The following is a 19,759-nucleotide window of genomic DNA, read 5'->3' on the forward strand; positions in this document are numbered from 1 at the left end:
CTCTCTGCTCCTCCCCCGCTCATGCTCTCTCTCTCTCTCCTTCAAACATAAGTAAAAAGATTTAAAAAAAATTTCAACTTAGCCTTATTATAAGCAATAACAGCCACACACACCATGGACTTGCTGTGAATGCAACGTCTTCCTCAAACACTTACGGAAACTCCTAACTGTTTGCATGAAATAAATTCACTTGTGCACCACCCAGAAGCATCCCCAGTGCCACAATACTGTGAACATCACACTTCCGGGAATGTCGGTCTGACGTAGACGCGCTGAACAGAGAGAGTGCAGTAAATCTCACAACTGTGACTTATAAGTAAGTAGCTTTGAGGGTCCCAGGGTCGAGATTTTCATTTTCTTAGAGCCATTATTCAGATCAGAAGTTCTCAAACATTTTTCCTGCAGTGACTCACCAGAGGGGTGACGTCCCCATGTGCAACACACTCTTGTGAAGAGTCGAGATCGCCTGTGGATTATGTGCAATTTCCTGCCATCTATTTGTCACCACGGTCTAGGAAGCCGGTTGGAATGTGAGTGAAGGGCTCTCCCTAGAGATGTCTGTGAGTGCTCTCGATCTTATTTTCTAAGAAGCAAAGCAAGTCACGAAATTTGATTTTTAAACTATTACCTACTCATTGGAAACTCAAAATAATCAAATACACACCGCTGTGTCTATTTCAGCACAGCTGAAATCTGCCTGGAGAGACAGAGGATGTTGTGCCGTATACTTCAGAGCGATCTCATTCTCCGAGAGGAGACTGAACTAAATATGAGCTGGTTTTATTCTCTAGAAGGTTCAGGGATCTTTTGATTGTTGGTTGGTTTTGCTTGCTTGTTTTTAACACATTCTACATATGTGCTGTTCTTCACTTTGCCCAAAAATTAGCATCTGGGAAAAGAAAATTATGGTAAGCTGAGGGTTTTATTAGGTTGGAATTTTTACTGTAAACAGACCTGGTGTCTACCCAGGGGTTTACAACCTAAGATATAAAAGAATTTTCTATTTTAAGAATTTGGGGCATATGGAGCCAAGTTCCTTGGTGGCCATGTGGCACACAAAATTAGCATTATCCGTACCACACGGGCAACGAGAGACATCGAGAAAAATATTAACGTTTACCCAAAGGCTTTAGATCCGCTCCTCACGGAATCAGAGTAGCATATAGTTGAAGAAATAGACATACAAATATTTGTAAGAGGCAAACACAGAGGTTATTTTTAGACTCCCCATAAGGTTTGCCAGCAGTGTTCTCACAGCCTTTCGGGTCAGAGTGCTCAAATAAAGACACATTTGAGGATTAAAACACATTAGGAAGCACTCCCTAATTTATTAGGACCAGAAAGGAAGCACACAATTTGAATTAGCAACAAATCTGAGAGAATAACTCGAGAATTGTGGTGGGCTATTCTTGTTCACAAGTCAAAAATTGAACCCAACGAGGTAATTCCTGTAGACGTCTTATCGGATTAGCCTTCATAAACAAACACTCAGATGAACCCAGCATGTTGAGGATATCAGCTCGCCCACCAAAGTGGTACCCACGTGTCCCTACGCACAACAGAGTCACCTCCCATCAACTCCTAGTATCAACGTATTAACTGGTCACGGCTAAGTTGCACAAACATGTCAAACAAACACGCGCTAAAAAAAAAAAAAAAAGAAAAGAAAAAGCTATAAACATGCACTTAGTTCACGAGAGAGGCAAATTAGAGACAGTACTTCAAACCTTTCTAGTCAATATCAACTTTATATCGATTGAATTGAAAACTACACCATTTTCCAAGGAAGCCTGGCTGTACGGAAATATTTAGAATAAAAGCAACGTCTCGTACAACGAACTAAATAGTGTTTCATGAGGAGTAAGGCTAAGAGTTTTTAAAAAGGAATTTGTTGCTTAAGGGCAATAAGTAAACTAAGGAGATTACTTCTACCGTCTGTATTTCTAGAACAAAACAAATCTATTTCAAAGATACACATTTCCTGGAAATGTGCATATTTTATTGAGCAAATACATTAAAGTGTTACAGATTTCGATACGGACAGTGGATATCTTTTAAACTTTAGGAAATTCAAATTGCATGATACCCGAAACATCTGAAGAGATGATAGACTCTAAAAGGTTAGAGCAGCATTATGAACGAGAACTCCGTTCTGCGTGTGCTGTTTTAAGACTTTTGCAAACGAAACAGATCTGGCCGCAGTCACAGATGCTGGGCCGGAACAGAGAAACACGGGGGTGCGCGCGCGCGAGAGAGCACGAGCAGACCCAAGGACAAAGAAAAGGAAGTGAAAAACCATCAGTGAGTGAAAAGGAGGAAGGAACAGAGATTGGGTCCAGTACCCGGTTCTGGGAAGCCAAGCTGGCACGTGTGCCCCACACCAAGCACGAGCGTTTGACAAACCGCAAGACGCTGTAGCCTATTGTATGAAGTCTATTGTATGAAGACACGTACATCTTGTTTTCCGCAAGAAACTGATTTGGGCCAACGCAGAGGAGTCTCAGAATAACGACCACAGCAAGAAGTGTAACAATCATAAGATGAATTAAGTAGCTATCTGTGCACGTGCACACACACACAGACACGCACACACCTACACGGAACCACACACACATGGTCCCTTCTCTTCAGGGACCCAACAGCGAGGCACACCAACAGAGGCGGACTCAAGGTCAGCTCTCCTTTTTGACAATTCCCAAACTTCAGTAACCTCCAAGAGCTACAAGAATCCTGGATAAGACAGCGTCCCGAACTCCGCGAGGCACATTCTCAACAGCAAATGAAAATAATTATTCATGTTCTGAGCAACTACAAAATCAGCTGAAAATCTGATCAAAAGAAAGGGTTTTTTATTTACTGATTTATTTATTTTGAGAGAGAAGGCACAGGAGCAGGGGAGGGGCAGAGAGAGAGGGAGAGAGAGCACCCCAAGCAGGCTCTGCACCGTCAGCACGGAGCCCAGTGTGGGTCTCGAACTCATTACACCGTGAGATCATGACCTGAGCAAAAGCCAAGAGTCAGACGCTTCACCGACACTTGAGCCACCCAGGCGCCCCAACAGGAAGGGTTTTAATGCACTGTGGGCATCTCTTCCACAGTAGGGTGAGACGGTGCTTTGGAAAGAGGATCAAGATACGACATCTGTCGTGTTTTCAGGTCTGTTAGAAATAACCTCAAGGGGATCAGCCAAATTTCTAATGACCACGTGATTAAATGTGAACTTTCAGCCTATACATAGATCAATGGTTCCAACGTCACGGGAATTCCTGGCATGTCACAAATACAGCTGGAAACGGTACGTGATTCCAGAAGCTGAGCCGATCTCAAAGCAGAGCGAATAGGTCTGAAACAAGAAGTCCGGACAGACGATAAGTTGAAGACATCAATTCACCAAGTCGAGCACCAATGCGAGATTCAGAAACCTGAATTACTTTTCCGGTCCCGTGTCTGAGATCCTGTAAAAGGCACTTTGGTGATAATGTGCTCCGTTTTCTCGTCACTAAAGGCAGGGTATTGCCCCATGCGATACCCGTGCAGCTCTGACTAAAAGGAGTGATGAAAGCCTACGCTCAGAACCTGTCCTCTCCCAAAGACCAGGATGTTGAGAAGCCTCCCAGCACAAAAATCCTCCCCTGCCCTCCTCAGCCTGCCTCCCCTTAAATTCCTGTCATAAATGTTACTCATCTGAGCCAAGGAAACCAACGTCCTCTCCCAGAAGCTGTTAAACTATTACTATGTTAACCCGGCAAAGATAACTGGGTAACACATTGATATATCGTCACTTAGTAATAAATTCCTTTTGTTGGGAGAACTGGTAGGGACAAAGGGATTAGCATGAGCGGTCTGGTCTGCAAGGCAAAAGGCAAAGAGTTTCACGAATGGTGTTCACAGGACGCAACCCAGATCGCTGTCCCAACCATCCTATTCATCATCCCCACCTGTGACAGGAGAAGGGTAGGAAGGAAGCAAAAAGAGAGACTGGTAAACTGACCATCCCAAGAGAGGCATGCCTGAGAAAACCCCAGGCTGGCGAGCACGTCCAAGCCTATGTGCTGGATACAAGAGTTCGGAGGCCAGAGGTCACTGGACGGCTGGCTCTAGGACTGTTCACAGAAATCCTATTCGAAATTAGGGTAGGTTTGTTTCTTTCTGCCTGAAAGGCCTCACCAGTCACCAAGATGGAAATTACCCAATTCCGAGGTGACAGTATATGACAGCTTAGAACCTGGGCCCTACAAACCTCAAGATTCGGGCTTGAAACTTGTCTCTCGTGCTTCCTCGCTGTGAGATCTCAGGCGAGCGACTTCACGACTGAGATTCCTCACGTGCAAAGGCTTTGCTCTCCCGATCATCATTATCTCTGCTATTTTCAAAAGCGCTGTGTCTTTTCTCTGTGAATAGTCAGCTGGGCCCAGAGTTCGGCTGGTACCGAGTCATTTCATTGAAGTTGCTTATATCAAAATTAGGCCAAATCCCTTGATTTCTCATCTGAAGGTCAAACCAGACCTGAATGGAATTAGACATGCAAAAAGCAAGGAGTTTTCTGGGGCGTCCATCCCGAAGCATCCGTGTCCCAGTGGAAGGAGGTTCAAGTTCCAAATGATGAATCTGCATCGTCAAGAATCAAGGGATTTGTAAAAGGAATAGCTCAAATGGCTTTGGAAAGAATCCACTGTCCCTGTTACAGATTAATATTGATTCCAGGCTTTGCCTGAGCCAATTTAAAAACAACAACAACGGTTTGCAGTCCTCTGAGCTAAATGGGCAGCCAAAGCAAGGAATTCAGGTGTGCATAAAACACGAAGGGAAAGAATTAAGGATATTAGGTAATTCTTGATGTGGACTATATCCAGGCACGGAGCGTAGAGCTCACAGAAAACAACATGACGTACTGGGACTCAACTGGCAGAAAGTGACATGTAAGTTCAAGATATCATCATCACCATCCAAAATACCGTCCTGTTTTCAAAGATAATCCACTTGATCCCTACTGGGCATTTCTATGGGGTCTGAAAACGAGGGCTGCAATAAGTCGGATGTTTTCTTTTTGAACACGATCATCATATTGTACACTTGATACTTATGCTGAGCACTTAGATCTTCCCTTTCTCTAGGATAATTTTCATCTAAGCATTCCTTGGACACTGAGATCATTCTTAATGGAAATTGTGCCTTCTGCCCTCCGTGGACACATAGAGGCAGATCTGGCTAATTGGACTGACTTGATTACAACAGTCGGTGAATTCTGCCATTTCCTTCCCCTGCAATAAATGCGTAAGATACTTTTGCCACCTATTATGTAAATATTTTAGATTGCCATCATTTTCTAAAACGGCGCTTTTAGGCAAAAGCTGTTTTTTTTTTTTTCCTCCTGCCCGCCAAACAGACTCCTACCATTTCAAAATACGTGTTCTTTCTTGTGCATCTAAACGCTGTGTGTCTTAGTAAAGTTTGAAATGAACTCCTGAATAGGTATCCCACAAATCCAGCAGCAACTGCAAAGGAACACCAGCCTTGCAATAAAGCAGTCTCTGAGCCCAGGTATGCGGTCAGGATACTGCCATTTTCAACACGGGCTACATAAGGTGACGGAATATCGAGCCCCCCAATCCGAGTATCTGATAAGCAGGAAATACACTTTAAAAAATTTTTATTTTAGAGAGAGAGAGAGAGCGGGACAGAGGGAGGGGAAGACAGACAGAGAGAGAGAATCCCAAGCAGGCTCCACACTCAGCACAGAGCCCCCGCGTGGGGCTGGATCCCACGACCCTGGGGTCACCACCTGAGCTGAAACCAAGAGTCAGAGGCTCAACCGCCAGAGCCACTCAGGCGCCCCATAATGGACTTTATTTCCAAAGCGTCTACTCTGCTGTTACGCGTTGTATCAGACAACTCCTTTTTCAATCATTCTCCTTCTTGAGCTAAATTAAGGTGCCTCACCAACAATGAAGTTGTGATTATCTCTTTCAGGGCTAGGGGTCGTACCTGATGCCCATGGCTACTGTCCCCGTAGAGTGTACCTGACCAAATCGTTTTCAACCCTAGTGAGCCGGCTTGCTGAAAATACACCCCAGGCTCCCCCTTGGAAAGTATAAAAAACCCAAGTGCTCAGTGGGAAAAAGTTCACCCTGGATCCCAGCGAAAAGCAGAGAGGAAGTTGCAGAGCATTCCAGCTCCTTGGTGTAGATACAAACATGCCCTGACCTCTCCTGAGCAGGCTCCCCTCCCCGCAGAGGCCGGAGGCTCCTACCCCTAACATCAAGGGGGGGGGGGGGCGGGGGGGGGGTGCCTAGGAAAGATCAGCCATTTCCTCCCAGCGCACACAAAACGTCCTCTCGCTGCTGGAGAGATTTCATCCTGGAGGATAAAAGCGCCTCTGAGAGCCAGGCCCCGAGTGAGGGAGGACTCTGGGTGGGGAGAGTCAACGCGGGGCCCCTGTGCTGCGAAGGGGCGCTCGTTACCCAGGAGGGGCGCAGCCCAGAGCGGGGATCTGAAATGCCAAAAATGCGCCAAAAATGCGATAAAGCCCCGGCCGGCCCGTCGGCCCCGGGAGGCGAGCAGCTGCCGGGTGACCGCTGACGAAGTGGCTCCTCAAGGAGGTGGGCAGATTGATTCCAGCTGCTGAGCGAGGGGCAGGGCAGCGGCCGCGGAATGCGCAGCCCGGCCGCGCCGCCGGAGCCTCAGCCCGGGGCAGCCGCCTCCCCACCGAGGGCAAGGCCAGAGAGGAGGGCCTTGTTTGGGTCTCGGCCTGGCGGAGGGAGGAATGCCACCGTTCCATCGGGCGGGGATGTTCAGGGCAGGCTGGGCCAAACGGTGCCATGTGGACGGTGTCACTTTGTAAGCCGAGTGTCCCTCGGGACGCTGAAAGCGGTCCCCCTAGACGTCGGTTCGGAACGGGCCCAAGCCCCCAAGGCGAATCCTCTCCGCCCGGCTCCTGTGTTTCTCCCCTGCCCCCTCCCAGCGCCTGGCCCTCTTCTAACAGCTCCTCGACCCTGCCCAGCCGCCTGTGCTCCCCTCCCCCACCGCACAGGCACGCTCATCAATGCACCCGAGAGGGAGACAAAGGAGGGGTGCAGTGGCGGGGGAGGGGGGCCCTGAGAGCCAGGATGGAGACCGGACAAGAGAAAGTGCTCTTTACAAGTGCTGGCCTCCACCTCAGAGAGCGAGGGGGGAGGGACGGCTTGAGGGGTCCCCTGGGAGCCCCAAACTCAGACACCGAGTGATCTAAGAGGAGGGAAGAGGGGGGCGGGCATGAAGGCACGCCTAATGGAATATTCAATATCCTGCGAAGTGCACTTTGGGCCGCGCACTTCCAGAGACTAAAAGCCAGTAATGGGCCCTGGAGTGTGCACTTCCTGCCCTAATGTCCACGGGCGCTCTAATGCTGGAGCTAATCGATCAGCCCCTCCGCTGCAGGCGGCGGGGAGTGCACAAGCTTCCTACTTGCGGCCAAAGTCGCCCGGCCTCCTCCGCGCGCTAGCCCCGAGCCGCACACAACTCGCAACCGGCGGGATCCGGCTCTTCAAGTGTCCGGAGAGGAAGGGAAGGAGCAGGAGGCGCCCGGAGAGACGGCTCCCCTCCCGCCTCACCCCCACTTGAAGGCGCAAACGTTCCCAAGGAAGGCAACAGGCAGGCAGCGTGGTCCGCCCTGGGACGGGGCTGGCCCGCAGACCCAAACCCGCCTCAGGTGCAAGGTCACCGAGGCGCCTGCAAGCCCGGGGCGCGCGGACGTCCACAAAGTGGGGTTTCCTCGCAGTTTTGCGCCGACATCACAGCTGCCTGGAGAGTGACCCTGTGCATAAACTCCCCCCCCCCCGCACCCGTCCCCACCCGGGAGGCCGGATCCCGGCAGCGGAGACGCGCCCCCGTCCCGCCTCCCCACGCCCCTGCACCGGCCCCGCGGGGCCCCGGCGCGGGGCACATTCAGTCGCTGCACCGCACCCGACCCCGGCCGGCCGCCCCTCCCCGGGACGCCGGCGCCCCCTGCTCCTCCCCGCCCCCCATACCCCGAGCACGCCCTGCGGCCCGGGACTGGGGTCGCCTCGGGGAGCCCCAGCGACCCCGGGACGCGCGGGGCTCCGTCCCCGCAGCCGGGCGCCGCCCGACTCCGCGGCGCGAGCAAACTTTCTGCGCTGCCCCCGCCCCCACGCGGCCGGGGCGCGTCTCCCCGCGGAGCCCGGCCCGGCACGTGACGGCCAGGCACAAAAATAAACGCGGCCGGGGCCCGGGGGCCGCGGGGACACCCCACTCCGCGCGCGCGCGCCCCCCGCCCGAGCGGGCCTGCCTCCGGCCCGCAGCGCCCGGCCGGCGCCTACCTCTCGGACTTGGTGAACTTGCGGAACGCCTGCCGCAGGTCGTGGAAGGAGCGGTAGGTCTGCGGCTCGGCCGAGATGCCCTGCGCCCGGGTGGTGCGCGGCCCGATGTGCGGCGAGGGCGCGGGCAGCACCGACTGGCACTTGTGCAGCTTCCGCCTCAGCTCCTGGATCTCCTCCTCCTTCTCCGACAGCCGCTTCTCCAGCTCCCTGATGCGCTCCTCCTTGAGCATGAGGATCTGGGCGAAGTCCTCCTGCAGCTCGCTCATCTTCCCGCCGAGCCCCTCCGCCCAAGTTTGCGCGGGCCGGGGCGGCGGGCGGGCGGGCGCGGGGGGCGAGCGCGGCGGGCGCGGACCCCGGAGCCGGGCGGGCTGCGAGCCCCTAGCGCCGAGCGGCGGGGGAGCGAGCGCCCAGGGCAGGGACGGGACGTCTGAGCGCGGAGCGGAGGCGAGGCCGAGCGCTAATCCCCAGGCTCTCGGGGGAATAGGTGATTATCTTTCATTGAGAAACCAATTAGAGCTGCCCGGCCTCCCCCGGGACCCCCGCCCCCGGGCGCTCCGTGAGAACCCCGCGCGCGCCGCCCGCCGAGAGCCGGGTGGACCAGACAGCCGGCCGTCACCCCATCGCCCAGCGAGCGCTCCCACACGCTATATGGTACCAAAGGGAAGGGGCGGGGTGGGGGGAGCTCGATGCCACTCGGTCCTCGAAATAGCAACAATCACCATGTGATCTGGCAGATGACGCAGCGCTTGTAACCGGAGCCTAAAGACTTTGTGGGGTGTGTGTGTGTGTGTGTGTGTGTGTGTGTGTGTGTGTGTGCGAGAGGGTGAGAGGGTTCATGAACACCGCGCCGCCTTCACCCGGCAGCCGCCTTAATTCACCTTGCTTTTCACCGTCCGCTTCTCTTCTGCTCTGGATCAGGTAGGGGGGCGGGGGAGGGGGAAGGGGTGCGGGCGCGCGTGTTTCTCTTACTGGGAAGCCCTGGGGCTTTGACCCCCCACTAATAATGGCAAGGCGTTCGCAGTTCCAACTTTTTTTCAGCCGAAAATTGTGCTGGAAATCGTCAGCTGTTGCGAGGAAAGTTGAATGAATATGCACGAAGTAATGAGCCAAACGCTTGGCGGGATGAGGGGCAGGCCCTTCTACTGTGCACTTCTCGGAGCCTGGATTTTATTTCACGCGCTGCAATTAAAATGTGTACATCCAGCATCCGAATGGAACCGCAGCATCGTCTTCCCTGGCTGTGAAGTGGCATCCGCCCCTGCCGCAAGGCTGGCACACGGGACCAGGGCCGGGCTGAGGGAAATTGAAACCGAAATTGCATCTGTAACCTGTATTTCTCCCTCACCTGCCTTTCCATCCCCTCACCTTATGCTAAATGGATTCTTCTTCCTGTTTGAGCCTGAGTATCTGCTAATGCCTAAAATTTCTTTTTCTTATGTATCTGTGTGTCCCAGAGAGCATATTTCATAACGTAAATCACTGTTTAAGGGTTTATCTGCCACAGGAGGAGTTGATCAGGTAATGATCAACAGATTAGTAAATGTGTTTTTAAAGAAAAAAAAAAAATAGACGCAGACCAAAATACCAGAGGACTCTGCAATCTCAGCTTAAAGAAAGATCAGTGTATAATCAGTGGCTACTTATTAAAAACGAAAAGCTTTCTACCTTGTCTGAAACTACTAACTCATATACTTTGGTTTGTAAACAAATCCTGAAATATATTTTATTCTAGGGATTTACTATTGACTGTTAGTTTTGCTCATCTGATTATTTTAAATCAAACACCTTTCAAACCACAGCTGAATTCTTAATCACACCAGATGCCAATCTGCTTCTCATCTTTGAGAAGGAGTTCTAAGTCCTGTTGGTGTGGTCGCTTCTATCTATGACCAACTTAAACTTCCCGAATCCTTTTAGGAACACTCACAAGTGATATTTTAAAAATAACACATGAGTAAACTTTATCACATTCAAAACTAGCAGAGGCTCAACCTTATGAAACAGATACAGTTTTAAAATGATTCCTGGACAGGTTTTTTCAAGTTTTACATGATCTTTTGTACATTTTTTAACATTATTATTTATTTTTGAGAGACAGAGTGCCAGCGGGGGAGGGGCAGAGAGAAAGGGAGACGCAGAATCTAAATTTTTTTTTTTCAACGTTTATTTATTTTTGGGACAGAGAGAGACAGAACATGAACGGGGGAGGGTCAGAGAGAGAGGGAGACACAGAATCGGAAACAGGCTCCAGGCTCTGAGCCATCAGCCCAGAGCCTGACGTGGGGCTAGAACTCACGGACCGCGAGATCGTGACCTGGCTGAAGTCGGACACTTAACCGACTGCGCCACCCAGGCGCCCCGAGAGACGCAGAATCTAAAGCAGGCTCCAGGCCCAAGCTGTCAGCACAGAGCCTGATGCGGGGCTCGAACCCACGGACCGCGACATCATGACCTGAGCCGAAGTCGGACGCCTAACCTACTGAGCCACCCAGGTGCCCCTCAACTTTTATATTATCTTAAATGCAGATACTCAAATGTTTCTCCTGCTTATTAAAAAAAAAAAAAAAAAGCATGGGGTGCCTGGGTGGCTCAGTCGGTTAAGCGTCTGACTTCGGCTCAGGTCACGATCTCGCGGTCAGTGGGTTCGAGCCCCACGTGGGGCTCTGTGCTGACAGCTCAGAGCCTGGAGCCTGTTTCAGATTCTGTGTCTCCCTCTCTCTGACCCTCCCCCGTTCATGCTCTGTCTCTCTCTGTCTCAAAAATAAAATAAAAACGTTACAAAAAATTTTTAAAAAAGCAATATTTAGACCGAGATTTAACATATACACATACACACAGACACACTCCTCAAAACCCTAAATTCATCCCTAAGTTCCAAAATTAATCTTATTTTTTCATACGTCAGTTTTAACTTAAGCGATGTTGACATTAAATCTTGTCCATTGGCTTAATAAATATTTAATTTAGAGCACAAAGAACACTTGAGAAAAGATAGCCTGGCAGGAGAGTAAACCCTGAATTATGAAAAAAAAAAAATAATCATAGCATTTCATAGCTGAAAACAATTAACCCATCTAACCCAATCACCTAACATTCTAAGAGGAAAAAAAAAAAAAAATAGATGCCTGAAGGTAAGGTCCAAGGTCACGACCTAAGTTAATAAGCTTGGATCCGAGATTCTCAATGCCCACACAGAGTGCTTTCCCTAACAGGCTGCTCCTAGCTCGACACCAGAAAATCTAGAAATTCTATGATTCAGACAACGTGGCGTTCAAAGACGTGGCTTTACCCCGTGTCATTTGCTTTTGACTCTGTAGCAGTAAGTTTCAACTATCAAAGCAAAAGTATTAATGAATCTTAGTTTTATTTTGTTCCGTTTCCTGTTTTTCTTCAAGGAGAAGGTCGCCATCTAGTGCCCTTGGAGAGATTTGCTAAATAAAAATCAACCACAGTGAAGTGAGGTTATGTCCTTAAATACCCGTAGAGTGTTCTTATGTTCCTTATTTGAGAGAAAGAAAGCAAATACGCTGAATTTTGTATCAGAGTAAAAACATTTTTAAGAATTAAAATTTTAAGAATTTTAAGAATTAAAAATGTACATGGGGCGCCTGGGTGGCTCAGCCGCTTGAGTGTCTGACTTTGGCTCAGGTCATGATCTCATGGTTCGTGGGTTGGAGCCCTGCGTTGGGCTCTGTGCTGACAGCTCAGAGCCTGGAACCTACTTCAGATTCTCTCTCTCTCTCTCTCTCTCTCTCTGCCCCTTCCCCACTAACGCTCTGTCTCTCTCTGTCTCAAAAATTAACATTAAAACAATTTAAAACTAAAAAAGAATTAAACATTTACAATCTTTTGGCCACTGAATAATGATTTACATGTTATGCAGCTTTTTCAATGCCCTTTATGCAACCGATTTTAAGGCTCATAATGACTATAAGGTGGGCACTAGCATTCATTTCCATTTTGTGGATGGAGAAACTGATGCTCAGCCAGATTAGGTAACATAAGCATGGTCACAATGTCCAGATTTAACGTAGCCTGTCTTAATCCCTGAGTGGGATAAACCCCAACCTGAAATGTTTTAAAATGTCCACTTCTCTCTGAGCCCAGAGACAAGCAAAACTAAAAGTTCTTTGATAATGGGAACACGCTAAATTTAAAACCCATTATGAACCCGGATAAATCTCTAAGGCACTGGCTTCTCAGCGATCTATTAACCAAAACTGTTTTCCCTGAGATACTTGGGGATCTACTCTCCATTTCATACACAAGTTCAAAACAATGTGTTTAAAATATACGTACTTTCAAAATGTTACGGGGGTGTGGTGCCTCTCTACCCCCTAGCAACAAGGAACATCTTGCAAAGAACTAGAAGCCTTATAGATAGCTCATGGGACATTCTTGTCCTTTGCTCCAGGTCGACGTCCGAGGAAGCAATGGGAGTCGATAAAAATTTTTTAAAAACTAAAAGTCAGTCTGCTTTTTATCGTCACTGTATGCCACAAGCCGTCCAGAATGTCAGTGGTAAAATACTCCCCTCCCCCAAAATATTTCATTGGTCTAACTTCAAGCAGTTGCTGCGTTCACTGCTGAGCAGATGAACCGCTCCCAGAGCCACACCCCTGCAACAACACTGAGCTTTCGTACAGATTATTAGGGTCTGAGGATCCGGAGCAAAGAGAACAGGCACGTGCGGATGGTGGGAGTGAGGTGTCCTGAATGGCAGCAGGAGAAAGGTTGGGGAAAATGAAAACAGGGCCAGCGGTCCCAGCCTCTGGAATGGTTGGCATGGGTGGGGTGGGGGTGGGGACTGAATTCCAACACCTTGTATCCAAACACTCCTCTTGGTTACAAAACGACAGTCAGTAGTTGCAGAAAACCGCTTACAATGCATTTCCCATCCAGGGATGCAACTAGCGAATGATGTTGTATTATGTGTATGTATGTGTATGTAAATGTATGTGTATGTAAAGATGTGTATTTATGTCTCAACTCTTATCACTTCCCAAGCTGTGTGCTCTCGGGCAAGTCCCGAAACCTCGTGGGGACGTGCTTCACCCATTTGCAGAATGGTAGCACCTTTCTACCTTCGAGGATTCTGTAGAATTCTGCCTTCCCGGTGACTCACATTTTGAAATTATCAGTCCGTTCTTACAAACGACATGCATCCATCAACTTCAGCAGAGTTTAAAATTTTTGACAAGAAAGGGTTAAAGCAGAGTCTAGATGGTCCTTTAAAGATTACAGTGTGCTTTGTGATTAACAGAAGCTTGGAGCATTTTCTGTTAATTCTACATCATACTAGACGTGGCTTCGACGTTAGTGCCTAAACCACGTACTGGTGACCACGAGTGTGGTCACACTTTAGGCAACATAAAGGCGTGAAGTCCTGAAACACCTCCACATCTGCATCGACCATATAGAATGGAAAAACGGCAAATGAAACGCTGCCTCAGTCAAACCTCAAAATTACTTCCATTTATGGTATTTACCTAATACAATATGTTTGCCCTCCAGGAAAAAATACATAAATGCTTTTGACCACGTGGTCCTGTGCCTGTACATGGAGCTCTTTCTCATGTTGCATACAACGGGGAGACCATGGCCATTGGTGATATTTCTGTGATATCTCCTCTACAAGGTTTGAAAAACATAACTTTTCTTAGCAATTCTGAAAAATAAAACTAAGAGATGATGCTACTTAAGTGTTGCACAAGTCAAATTCTGAGATATATTCAGAACCTTGAAATACGGAATATTACTCCTGGAATATGGACATAGGGAAGGCTATGGGACTTCAGGCAGATAATTATATCTCCCTGAGCCTCAGTTTTCCCAACTATGTATGGATATTAAGGTCTCTTGCGCCTGGACTTATAAGGCTCAAATGAAGCCAGATGAAAGCCAGATGCTTATCACTTAAATATGACCCTATATAAATAAGTAGAAATGAAAGGGTAATGCTCCCCCCCACCCCCACCTGGATTCTTGAAAGGGAAGTCCCCCAGCAGGGGGCAGAGCAGACAGGTTCTGTGATGGTGGTGTGGTGGTAATATTTATACTACATTCAGCCTAGTCATCAGTTGTGGTGAGAATTCAAAGACAGCCCCCAAGATTCCTACACTTGGCGAATCTGCAACCTCTCCCAGTTATTCAAACACAACGACTCAAGGTATCACTCTGAAAGGATTTTACAGCTGTGGTTAAGGTCCTGTGTCAGTTGATTTTAAGATCATCTGGTGATGTTAAGATAAAATCAATCAGGTGAGCCTTTAAAAGGGATTGGGCTCCTCCCGGAGACAGGGTTTCCAAGCCTGAGAAGGTTTTGATGCAAGAGGGAGTCTGCATTGCTGCCTTTGAAGACAGGACCATGGGGGGGGGGGGCGCCTGGGTGGCTCAGTCGGTTAGGCATCTGACTCCAGTTCAGGTCGTGATCTCACGGTTCATGGGTTCAAGCCCCATGTCAGGCTCTCTGCCGACAGCTCAGAGCCTGGATCCTGCTTTGGATTCTGGGTCTCCCTCTCTCCCTGCCCCTCCCCCACTCACACTCTGTCTCTGTCTCTCAAAGATAAATAATATTTTTTTTAAAAAAAAGGACTATAAGGAATGCAGGTGGAAATCTAGGTGCTGAGAGTGAGCGTGACCACGGACACACAACCAGCAAGGAAATGGGGACCTCAGTCTTACCGTGGCAGAAAACAGTCCTGTCCCAGCCATGACAGCTTGGAAGATGACCCTGAGGCCCAGAGGAGAGTGTAGGCTAGTTGGCATGTTGGCCTCAGCCTTACGAGACCTCGAGCAGGGAATCCAGCCAAGCCGCGCCCAGACTTCTCACCTCCAGAACAGTAAGATAAGAGGTGAGTGTTGCTTTAAGTCTCTGAGATTGTGGTGCTTCCTGAGACAACAAGATAAAACTAATGAATTCGGCTATCATTAAAAACATCCACTAAAAAGGCCAGAAATATTTTACCACTCTTAAAAGCCTGACTTTACAAGAGTCATTTTTAGTGAAACCACTTTAGTACATTTCAGATAGATACCCGGGGACAGAGAAAGTCGTCAGAACTTCTAAACCGCTTGAAACACACGGGTGACAGTGTGAATAGCGTTGTGAGTAGGACAGACTCTGAGCCTTAGCTGTCTCCTCTGTGAAACGCTAATAACTATGTCATAGTATTTTGTGTTCTTGACCATTTGTTTTGGCTCTGGGAATACATTTAAATAATCTTGGATTCTTATTAATTGGTTATTTCCATAGCCATCCGTGGAAATTAAGGGCCCCTGCATCATACCGCCTTCCAGGTTCATGTAGTAATCAAATATTTGAGAAGAGGGGACAGGAAAGAGAACAAATCCCTTGAGTTTAGCTTTTTATTTGATTTAGTTTGATTATTTGGTTTCTTAAAATGACAGAGACTGACCGATCTACTTCCGACATTTTTTTTTAAGTTTTTAATTTATTTTTATTTTCAGAGAGACAGAGCGAGCAAGCAGGGAAGGGGCAGAGAGAGACAGAGAATCCCAAGCAACCTCTGTACTGTCTGCAAGGAGCCCGATGTGGGGCTCGATCTCACTATACCGTGAGATCATGACCTGAGCCGAAACCAGGAGTCAGACACTTAACCGACGGAGCCACCCAGGGCTTCAAGCATGTTTTACACAAAGTGTTCTGAAAGTCAGAAAATAGATATACACGATATAGAATTCAGAAAACACAAAAGGATGTTGGGGTGGCCCAGCCACCCTGACCCCCTGTATGGTGACACCCATTCGTGATTGCCATTCTCTCATGTATGCCTCACTATTGTATTTGCATGTAAGTAAGCATAGCTATACATAAATACCTATTTTTACACACATTTGACACAGAAGTTTTAATATCTGCTCTGTATGTTAGCTTATTGCCTAGCTTAGTGCTATAATTTCCCGACTTTGAGAACACTAGGAGACGTTGTCCCATTGTGTGACAAAATCCTGGGTGACAGGAGTTCCTCCAGTAACTTCAGGGAGTGTGCCTTTCCTTCGTGCAGACATTATTTATACTTCTTCTTAACCTTAAAGATATTGGGCATCTTTATTAAATATTCTTACTGAAAACTTCACAATGGTCTGCTTTCAGAGAACAAGGCAGGCATCTTACCTACATACATCTTTAAAGGATGTGATAAAATTAGACCTGCTCTTTGTTGATGGAGACACGCATCTGGGCTCATCCCAGGTTGTTCCGAATTAATGATCCTCATGTACAAAAAGCTAAGAAGCCATCACTAGGGATAAGGAGCACTGTATTTTGACAGCCTCTGAGCCTTTATAAATAACACGTTTTGTTTTGTTTTGTTTTGTTTTTGTTTTTGTTTTTGTTTTGGTCTCCAATCAAAACTGCATAGTTAGCCGAAGAGAATTCATTTTACTAGTTCTGGTCCCATGAGGACACATTTATTTGGAAATTATTTTCTCAACCTATGTGGTCATTTATTATAAAAATATAATTTGTTTTTATACCTGGGGGGGAAAATAGTTGCATGGAACCTACTGTATTCCGGGACATATTCAAACTCTCATATTTACAGCTGACACTCCCCAGGGCCGCGTTCGTTAGATCTTCCCCACCCGTGCTGCAGAGGGCTCCAATTTAGAAGGCCTAGCGAAAGCGGGAGGGTGCAAGAAACAGCTCCCAAGTCTCCCAGATTAATCTGAAGTAATGGCTTTAGTTACAATGAAACAACTTTGCATTGAAAGATGCTTTGGCTGAGCAGATGTCTGCCCCTCCCCGCAGGGTGGCTTTTCAGCACCCATCGTCCGCAGGGAGCAAAGAGGTGGCAGGAAGACAGAGGATATTGAACTAAGAAGACACGATACCCACAGCCCTTCATTCAAGACTTCATCCGCTAAAGGGAGATCACTTTACAGAGTGCAGGCGGGCAGACATTACTCAGACTGTGGCTAAAATCATCAGCAAGAAACCCTGCCAGGAATGCCTCAGTGTAACATGAGGTGGTGCTGGAGTGTGTGTGTGTGTGTGTGTGTGTGTGTGTGTGTGTGTATTTCAGTCACGGCCCTTTTCTTCTAAATCATCTTCTCTAGCTGGGGTCGGTCAGTAAACGCAAGCTCTTCCTTAAAAACTGCCTCCACTCTGGACATTTGGATAGTTCCACGTTAAGAGCAGGCATGGAGTGATTTTAAGAACAGACGGGAAATGCCACAAGTTGTTGGGGATCAGCCTCCAGTGTGTTGTCATCAATCAGGAGTGTCCACTCCCTCCCCTCCACAGCCAAACCGATTTACCTTTGGCACAAATGTCAAGTTAGCATTCTAGGAAAGGCACCGGAGAAAGGCCATTGACGTCAGGAATCATTTTATTAAGAGAGGAACCATGACTCCTGCATTGTTCCTTTGAAAGGGAAACAAAGAAACCAAAAAAGCAATGCCTGCATTTACCTGAACGGATGTACTTGGCTTCATTCATTCAAGTATTTTTGCTCACTTTTCTGCAGGTCCCAGGCATGCTGCTGGACGACTGGGGACACACAGAGACAAGTAGGACACAGTGTGCACCCTCCAGAAACGGACGAGCGTGTGGGAGCAGCCGAGGGATGGACACACATACGTAAATGACTATTGCAAAGCTGTAGTGAAAAATGAGGTTATCCCAGTGCAAAGGAAGGGGCGGGGGAAACACTGGATCCTTGAGTGTGTGTGAATGTGAGTGTGAGAGAGAGACAGACAGAGACGTAGTGCCCCCCAGAGAGCAAGAATCACCACATCACCGATTGATACGTGCCCACTTTGTTGAAACTGAAGGACTAACTTGGTAAACAAATGAACGAGGTAGTTGAATTTCCGGTGTGGGAGACAGAAGGCCACACGCTTCCGGGAAAGTCTACGTGGAGAGACGAGGGCCGTGTGGAGGCCCCTCCAAGGACTGTGAATTTTACCTTAGGAGGCACTGAGGATTTAATAAAATGCCATAACCAGGGAAATTGTACGGTAAGTGACATATGGAAAGTTCCAAAGTGATATTTGAAAACAACCAACTATATCTGTAGCACCCATAAAGTGATACTATAGTGTCCCGCGGGATTTTATGTTCGTTCAATTCTGCAAAGACTGCTTTTTCCTTGTGAGTGTGCAAATCCATTCACCAGGAAAATTGGGTTAAGATAATCAGATTACAGAAATACCGTTCCCGGACAGAGCCACCCTTGTGGTTCTGAACATGTGTGTTTGTTTAACAGCTCACGCCATACATTCGAGCTATCGTTCTATTTGTGGGAGAACTGAGTCCATTTATCTTTTAGAAAAATTAAATCATGTTCCCAATAAAGACAAAATTAATAAGTAGCTAATATACAGGGTAGTAGGAAATGCTTATTAGCTTGTAGCATGCGAGAGGGCAGTTTTTCAGTTGCTACTACTCAGGGGGCTGTGTGTGTAGGAAAGTAGGAAAAAGGGGGGGGCTATCAGCATGAGCAAGGAGAAAACATTTTATCGATGCGTCATCTTTAACAGTAAAAATTGATGCTATACTCAGAAAATGAAGAGTAGTATGTTTGGGGCACCTGGGCAGCTCGGTGCGTTGAGTGTCCTACTTTGGCTCAGGTTATGATCTCATAGTTCACGGGTTCGAGCCCCACGTCAGGCTCTTGGCTGTCAGCACAGAGCCCACTTTGGATCCTGTCTCCCTCTCTCTTTCTGCCCCTCCCCCATTTGTGCACGTGTGTGTGTGTGTGTGCTCTCTCTCTCTCTCTCTCAAAAGTAAAAAAAAGAGTAGTGTGATTAATCAAAATTCCCTGAATACTATGCTGTATCTCGCCAGATAGACTTATCTGTACATTCAATGCAATTCCAACAATTTTCAGGGTAAAAGTTGATGAGTTGATCTTAAAATTCATATGAAACAAATATTTCAAGATTTAAAATGACCAAAACACAACAAAAACTATGGTCCTGGACTGTCAACCCTCAAGTGTACTGTAAGGCTATAATAATTAAACCAATGTGATCATTTCCTTTTTAAAAATGGGCCAAGGAAAACACATAGTTGAGAAGCCAATCCTCATCTATGTGGAAATGTAATTTATTATAAAAGTAGCATTTCAAATTATTGGAGAACTAATGTTCACAAATCAGAAGAAAATTTATGTAATACAGATTTCAAATATATTGTATATGTTTATTCAAATATAACATATGTATATGATGTTTTTCCCACTTTTCAATATGCTGAAATATACATAACGTAAAGTTTACTGTGTAACCATTTCTCAATGTATAGCTTGGTGACATTAAGTCCACTCACGTTGTTGTGCGAAAACCCCACCATCCCTCTCTATTACTTTTCCATAACTGAAACTCTGTCCCCATTATACGGTAGCTGACTTCTCCCCTCCCCCAGCCCCTGGGAACCCCCATCCTCCTTTCTGTATGTATGCCTTTGACTTCTCTGG

The 19,759-nt window shown here is 47.5% G+C and overlaps 1 protein-coding gene, 1 long non-coding RNA gene and 1 other non-coding gene across 3 annotated transcripts in view; 2 read left to right on the top strand and 1 right to left on the bottom strand.

The window, feature by feature from the left end:
• PRKG1 (protein kinase cGMP-dependent 1) overlaps nt 1-8,934 on the bottom strand; it is a 1,258,994-nt gene extending 1,250,060 nt beyond the window's left edge. Inside the window, exon 1 of the mRNA XM_045439410.1 lies at nt 8,316-8,934. Coding sequence (XP_045295366.1) covers nt 8,316-8,581 — 266 coding nt within the window. The 5' untranslated portion in view covers nt 8,582-8,934. The remainder of the gene's footprint in view (nt 1-8,315) is intronic.
• Nucleotides 8,935-8,981: 47 nt separating this feature from the next.
• On the top strand, nt 8,982-18,958 carry LOC123577328. Its single transcript, XR_006701803.1, has 3 exons — nt 8,982-9,233; nt 14,908-15,169; nt 17,807-18,958. It is a non-coding gene; the product is annotated as an uncharacterized LOC123577328 (long non-coding RNA).
• TRNAW-CCA lies at nt 14,698-14,782 on the top strand. The gene has a single exon. It is a non-coding gene; the product is annotated as a tRNA-Trp (tRNA).
• Nucleotides 18,959-19,759: the final 801 nt, after the last annotated feature.

Source organism: Leopardus geoffroyi, chromosome D2, assembly GCF_018350155.1.
Source record: "Leopardus geoffroyi isolate Oge1 chromosome D2, O.geoffroyi_Oge1_pat1.0, whole genome shotgun sequence".
NCBI lineage: Eukaryota > Metazoa > Chordata > Mammalia > Carnivora > Felidae > Leopardus > Leopardus geoffroyi.